Source organism: Phlebotomus argentipes, unplaced genomic scaffold (genome assembly GCF_947086385.1).
Source record: "Phlebotomus argentipes unplaced genomic scaffold, Phlebotomus argentipes genome assembly scaffold_4, whole genome shotgun sequence".
NCBI lineage: Eukaryota > Metazoa > Arthropoda > Insecta > Diptera > Psychodidae > Phlebotomus > Phlebotomus argentipes.
In genome coordinates, this window is record NW_026776174.1 from 7,524,908 (window position 1) to 7,532,099 (window position 7,192).

Below are 7,192 nucleotides of genomic sequence, written 5' to 3' on the forward strand. Positions count from 1 at the left end.
GAAGATTAGAGCGGCGAGTATTTGTGATGATGATGACTTGTCTTTTCGCTCTTTTCCTTTTCCACACACACTGCCGACATCCACTCAATTTTTATACACACCGCGGCGCAAGTAAGACACCATAAAAATCACAATTTAATATGATATTGCTAATTGGTGGAGCGTTCAATAAAATGTATATACAAAATCTCCCGGACGCGCTTGCAGACTTATTGGTGGAGACAAAAAAGCTTGTCAATTGAGGATGCTTAATGGGAGACTGTGGAGTCCGCTTCTGTTTAAATTGCCCATTGGAATATCGGTATGCATGTTAAATACATCCCAAGAGTTGAGAAACATCTTAAATATTACTGCCGTGTGTGAAGCATGTTCGGTAAACGCATTTTTTCCCCGCGCGATTGCCCAGAATTACGGATGTGTTCTGACAAATTTAATACAGTGCACGACACAAGTGTTGCTCCAAACAGCCTCAATTACTCAATATACACAGACGCGTGAGAGAGAGAAGCGATCTCGTGAGAGGAGGGCCAAGTTTGGAAGTCTGCGCGGTACCGAAAAATCCATCGGCGATGGTACAATCGGCGGCCTCCCATATTGAAGATAGAGTTATTACAAGCTCTGATCCCTACTCCAGAGATTGGCGGCCCCTTTGAACATCTTCCAATTAGCTCGGCCGACACCTAGGGCCGCGGCATCTTTGACCACTTAGAATGGACCACACGCTGGCGCGATTGCCGAGATCGCCGTTCCCGGCCATTAGGGCGACGATCACCGTCCCAGCGACTCATTGTACTTTATTAGACTCCTCGCCAAAGAGATGCTCCTCAGCGCGCCTCTGTGTGCCGTGAGCGAGGCAGGGAGAGACTCAGGTTGAGGATTCCAATTTCCGATGCAGAATGGGAAATACATATATATATGTACATTGTGTGCTCTTTCTCGATTATCTCTTTGCGCAACTTTTCCACCCAGCAGATCTCCACCGGTGGTATTTTACACCCTCAAGGAATCATTTTAGACCGACTGAATATCTTCCTCAGCGATAGAGAGGCATAGAAAAAGTGTAATTTCCTCTCTTGTTTGCTCTTTTTTTCACCCTCAGCCCTACACTGCCCAGCACATGACTGCGAACACACACACACAGCACCGCACAAGCAATTTCCACATGACAAACAACATAAATCGTGGTAAAATTTTCAATACATTAATCGGGAATGAAACTTCTCTCTCGCTCTGTGCGCGATATTTTCTCCTCCTCCTTCCGACGCGATACTTTATTAAACGAGTTATATTTTTAATGAAATTAAATGTGACGACGGTGTCTAATTTGAGTGAAGCTCTCGGCATAATAAGCTTTATAGTGCGCGACACACATATACAATATTATAAAAGATTAAGCCGAAGTTGAGGTAGAGAGAAAAAAAAGGCAGGCAAACATCAGAAAATGCCGAAGACGTGATTAACTTAATCATCAAACGGATATTAATGATCATCAGTCTTTTGGTGTTGCCGTGTCTTTTCCCATATATTTCCATTTCTTTGCTCCTCGTCTTACTAATGAAATTTTGATATTCACCCAAAAGATCATATTTTTGCTTTATTATTAATTATGGCTTTGTCTCACGCATGCAAACGACAAAATGAAGATCAAGAAGATGAGGCAATCAAGATATGGTCAAGTGATCTACAGCAAGGGGGAGATAATGTGCCCCAAATCTGTTTCTGTGCAGAATCTTCAACACTTTAGACGCTATTTTTGCACTCATTTCTCACTTATCACAATCTTATCTAGGTTTTTCCGTCTCAAGAACTTAAAGCGCTTCAAATACTGTCCCAGAATTCGTTAATTTTCTGGTATTGTTTCCGGAAAATCCTTGGGAAAAATTCTGACTAAATTGTGAGGTTATGAATTCAATTAAAAAAATCTTTTTGGCACAATATTAATCCCTTCAAACCTGGAAATCCGTAAATATTTGAGGCTCAATTTGCAATTTAAATGCAAAAAACGCGGAAATAACTAAGCAAATAAATATTTTTCTAGACTGAAATTACATTTTTGAGGTTATGATAGACTTTTAAGTAATTTAACCAATTTGAAGATTCTTCTTTCAACACAAATGCTCAACTCTGCCAAGAAAAAGAGAAATAAAGAGAAAATGAGAAGATTAAACCCAAATTTGATGATTTTGAGGGTTATTTAATTGTCAGAATCTGTCTTAAATCAATAACATAACCTAGAAAAAGCAATAAAATTGATTTTTTCTAAGCAAAATAAGTTAGAAAATGCCTCAATTTGCTGAAACAGAAGCTTTTGTGATGCAATTCAACACTTCTGATTCCTAACACTTCTGTTGAAGCTGTACACCACTTCCGACCGTAATATCTGCCCCTTGATCGACAGATTTTTGGGACTCTCGTGGAAATATTTCGCAGTTGTAGATTTTGCTACTTATAGTGGATCTTTTTCAATGAAATATGATTGAGAAATGAAACCAAATATATTTCATTCTGTTTCTTCGGCATTCACAGGAATGTCGGCATTTGTGTGCGAAGAGGAAAAAAGTGAGCACAAGATGCGAATCAGTGCCACACAGCATTTGGACTTTCTTAAATGCATCTTAATCGTGTGTGACGAATTGGACCCACACACAGAGACTGTCTGGATTTAATATCCTTTTCACTGAGGGCGAGAAAGAATAGTGATTGTCGAGGCTATTCTCCGGTGTGAAGGCAACAAAGGCCACTTTTGGTGAACGCTCGTCTGATTATCGATTGATCGATGCGCCTTTTTTTCACATTTACAGCTCGCTTTTTTTCTTCGTATTTATTGTAAAGTCAATTCTTTGTTCTTCACGGTTCAACAGAGAATTTTATTGGGAATCATTACCAGCATCCCAAAGGAACTGTCTCACATTGGCTCATCTCACTGACCCAGAGCGAAGCATCCGGAAAGTATGGGAACGGAATATTTGGCAAAACTCAAGTGCATCATCTTCTGGTCAATCATGAGAAGTCAATCAAACGTGAGAATCACACTTTTCTCAGCAACTCTTGTGCATACTTTGACTTGATTCGCCGAGGCATTCAATAAGGGAAATAAATGCAAAATTCTACTGGAATTGCTTTGCGGTTGCCAAGATCAATTTCTTATTTTCAATCAAACTTCCCAGTACATTTAACCATTCCTCATCACGGAAATTAAATACCACATATATTCGCTTTTCATGCAAATATGCAAATGAGATCATTGAATTGATTTGCTTGGTTTTTTTTCTTGAATTTCAGACAGTTTTTCTCAAATTTCTGAACCAAAACAGCCAAATTCAATTATTACATAAAATAAAAGAAAGGTTTTTTCTTCAATTTTTCGACATAGATGAAATTTTCTGACAACTTGTGCATTAATTAAAAGACAATAAATTATATTTAGAAAGGAGTAATATTTTGTTTTTGTTCAATTACTGAGCATTTCAGGCAATGAAACACTGTTAATATGAAGATAAAAATTTCCAGTCTCTGACTGGATTACATAAATGCTTTTGTTGAAAGCAATTAACTTTGTAAAATCAAATTGAGAATATGCAAACCATTGCCATATCTTGTACACACTTTATCGAACAGTGCGCGCGCGTGTTAATTAGTTTTCAAAATGACACAGTTTAAGAAAAAAATTCCTTTCTTCACATGCATATTTGCAAGAAATTCCTCCTCAACAGAGTTGAAGATAAATCAGGAAACAGTTGGCTACTCTCAGTGACTTTCAAACAATCCAGCAAATGTAAGTCTACAAGCTGTATTTAAGAGGCATTTTATACTTTTGTTCAAAAATGGCAAAAATATTGTGTGTTTTGTATATGAGAAAGTTGCTCAAATAATTCCAAAGAAAGTTGAATAGCTGAGGAAGTTGAGAGAGTCTCACGTGATCAAGATAATCTTGCACTCTATCTTCCACAGAGACTAACAGTGAAGCCACTCAAATGTATTAATTTGATTTTAAAATACTTGCAGATTTGTAAAATAAAATTAATACTTTGGTGAGACAAGTTTCATTCGCACAATGGGAAAAACTATTAATTTTCCTAAATACTCCGCTGGGATGTGTGATACTTAATTTATTTGCGGAGAAGAGAGTCGTAAAGTATGGTGTAATTAACAATCATAATTGCAATTTAATGATACCCGTTTTCTGACATTTACTTTTTTTCATCATTCACTTCATTTATGCCATTGAGTTTCCTCCTCAAATATTGCCATTTTCAATTTGGATACGAGAGCGAGAGCTTGGCTTCGCCGAAGTGGTTTTTACTTGGACACAAGGGGAAGATAATAAGCCTCAAATCTGTACACCACTTCCTGACACTTCAGCAGTTTCTGAGCAGAATCTAAGACACTTCTGAACGCTTTTTGAAGGTATTTTTCATCGCTTTTTAGACTCCTTCAACTGTTTCCCACACTCAATTCTCACTTATCACATCTAACCAAATTGTGAGGTTATGAATTCTGCTTATAAAATCAGTTTTGGACTCATTTTAATCCTTACAAGTATGGAAATGAGAATATCTCAATGTTTCCACTAGATAATTAGCTTCAATTTGCCATTTTGAAGCACAAACAGCGAAAATAAATAAGAAAAGATGACAATTTTGAGGTTATGATTGACTTTAAAGCTGTTTTTGACTACTGAAATGAAAGCAATTTGAAGTTTTTCGTACACAAATGCTCAATTATGCTGAGAAAAAGAGAAATATTCCTGGAATTAACCCAAATTTGATGATTTTGAAGGTTATTTAACCACAATAATCTGCCTTAAATCAATAATATAACCTAGAAAAGCAATAAAATTGATTTTTCTAAGCAAAATATGTTAGAAAATGCCTCAATTTGTTGCAAATATTGAATATATTTCAACATTTCTGATTCCTGACACTTCCTTAAAAGCTATACATCACTTCCGACCACAATATCTGCCCCTAGTTTTGAGGTTTAGTCTTGGGTTTAGTGCTCTAGACTAGTGTTCTTGGCTGGGTTCGAGGAGTCGGAAGCCACGCGTGCAAAGGACAGAGAGACTTACCGGAACCGTTCTCGCCTTGGGCCTCGTCGAAGGTTTTGTTAGTCATCTGGAAGAGGGCGTCGAGGGGCGTCCCGTTGGGCTTAGTCTTCTGGCCGCCGGCGGAGCTGGCCTGGTGGGCCGCTGCGGGGGTTTGCTGGCCGCTGGAGTGGTGGTGATCTGAGGTGCGCGAGCCGCCAATCTCTGGCGAGCAGCAGTCGCTGGTGGCGGAGCTGGAGCGCTCGGATCCGCTCTCTGAGGGAATAATCTCCATGCTCATGTGGCGCAGGAGCTGCGCCTGGGCCGTGAAGTGCTCCTGCAGCTGCCGCTGGTAGTCCAGGGCCAGGCGGTGCTCGTAGTGCAGGAGGGCGGGCGGCAGGAAGGGGCGCACGGGGATGGGGCCGCGCAGGTGATCCCACGGCCGCACGATCTTCGTGGCGGGATGGCTCTGGTGCTGGTGCAGGTGATTGTGATGGTGGCCGAGGCCGCCGACGCCGCCCGTGACGCCGCTCGTGGGCGGCTCGTGGCGCAGGATGTCGGCGATGGAGAAGGACTTGACGCCCTCGATGGTGGAGCGCGGCGGGCTGGAGCACTTCTCCCTGCCGTCCAGCATCTTCAGCTGCTTGAGTGGCCGGAAGTAGTCCTCGCCGGACGCGGCGTGCGACACGTCCGTTGCCGGCGGACTCGGCGCCCCCACGGATATGTCTGATCCTATTGGACTGGGCGGCGCACTGGTGCACAACATTGCTGGATCACTTAAAGTTAACAGGTAATATCACGGTGAAGAGTAAATCACGATTAATCCTCTGTTCAACTCTCGCTGCTCTACGGGAAGTCCGCTTGGCACATGTCCTTGGGCGAAATGTCCAAAACGCACTCCTTCTTCCCTTCGCGCACACCACGATTCAAGTCACTGCATTGTCCCAGCACTTTATCTATGAGATAATCCATGGTGCCATTAGTCCTGGCTGGTGAGGCGCTGCAGCCTATCGATCAGGGTGGCTTAAGTGGATTGGACACATGGATGAACTACTTGTGATTTGGGCACTGATTGACAAGGTGGCTTTTCACTTACGGAGCGAGCTGTCCAATTACAACTAACTCGAGTGATAAACGAGTGGCAACTGCTTCTCGCCGTCCGCTCGATGGGCGCTTGACGTGACGTTCAGCTGCGCTCTCACGCTCAGCGACTCCCTCGTGTCTGGGGCGTTCAACTCCGAGCGCCGCCGTCCAATGGCAGCGCAGCCGCGCTCCCATTGGCCCACGGCGTGCCGACAAAGAAATGTCGGACAATTTATATGATAGCTAATTTATTAGTAAGTCGTTAATTGACTCCAATAAAAGGAGGACTCTGCTCTCGCTTGTCACCCTCTCTCGGGAGACTCTGCGAAGCTTGAAAGCTCGTCGTTTCCATTTCACTCCGCGACGCTACATTTACACCCCCCAAAAAGTCACAGCCATGGATGTGCGCAATTAATAAATCAACCATTAGTCTGAGCTTCACTTTCTTCGCCGCGGAGGAGCGCTGAAAAACTACCAACTTTCAGGAGTATGTAGAAAAAATGAATTATGACTATGGTGATAAGTCTATTCTGGACTAGAATACAATAGGAATTTTATTTATTGGCTGAAAATAAACACACGACGTTTCATTTATGACAATAACGACCTACATGAGGCTTTCTACATTTTGTCGCGTATCTAGTCGAAATCACTTTGCATAAAATTTTAGTACAACTTTTTTTTCCACCATCGATATCTCCATTTTCCGTAGAACTGTAAAACATAATTTTACTGCGAGACAATAAAACTTTAATACACACAACATTTGACAAAGTGCTGACGTACAATTTGAGGTTTAGCTTTATAATTATTGGTTTAATGTCAACATATGATGCGATTCATTTCGTTTCGAGAGAGTGAGAAAGGAGAGAATAATGATTTTCTTCCATGAATTGTGTTATTATTTTATTGACAAAGAGAGGAAAAACCATTCACAGCTTCTCTCAGTGCTGTTTTTTATTATTGGCACAAAATTAACCCTGTCGACAGCTTAAAGTGTCTCTTAATTAGACCAATTTTTTTTCTTATTTCATTCCATCATCAAGTAGAGAAAGCAATTTTTTTCCGACACAAAAGAGTGTCGAG

At 41.3% G+C, this 7,192-nt stretch overlaps 1 protein-coding gene across 1 annotated transcript in view; it reads right to left on the reverse strand.

Annotated features, from left to right (window-relative positions):
* The window catches only part of LOC132258213 (transcription factor LBX1-like), a 31,337-nt gene extending 25,182 nt beyond the window's left edge, over positions 1–6,155 (reverse strand). The window contains exon 1 of the mRNA XM_059755416.1: positions 5,069–6,155. Coding sequence (XP_059611399.1) covers positions 5,069–5,789 — 721 coding nt within the window. The 5' untranslated portion in view covers positions 5,790–6,155. The remainder of the gene's footprint in view (positions 1–5,068) is intronic.
* Between the last annotated feature and the right edge of the window lie 1,037 nt (positions 6,156–7,192).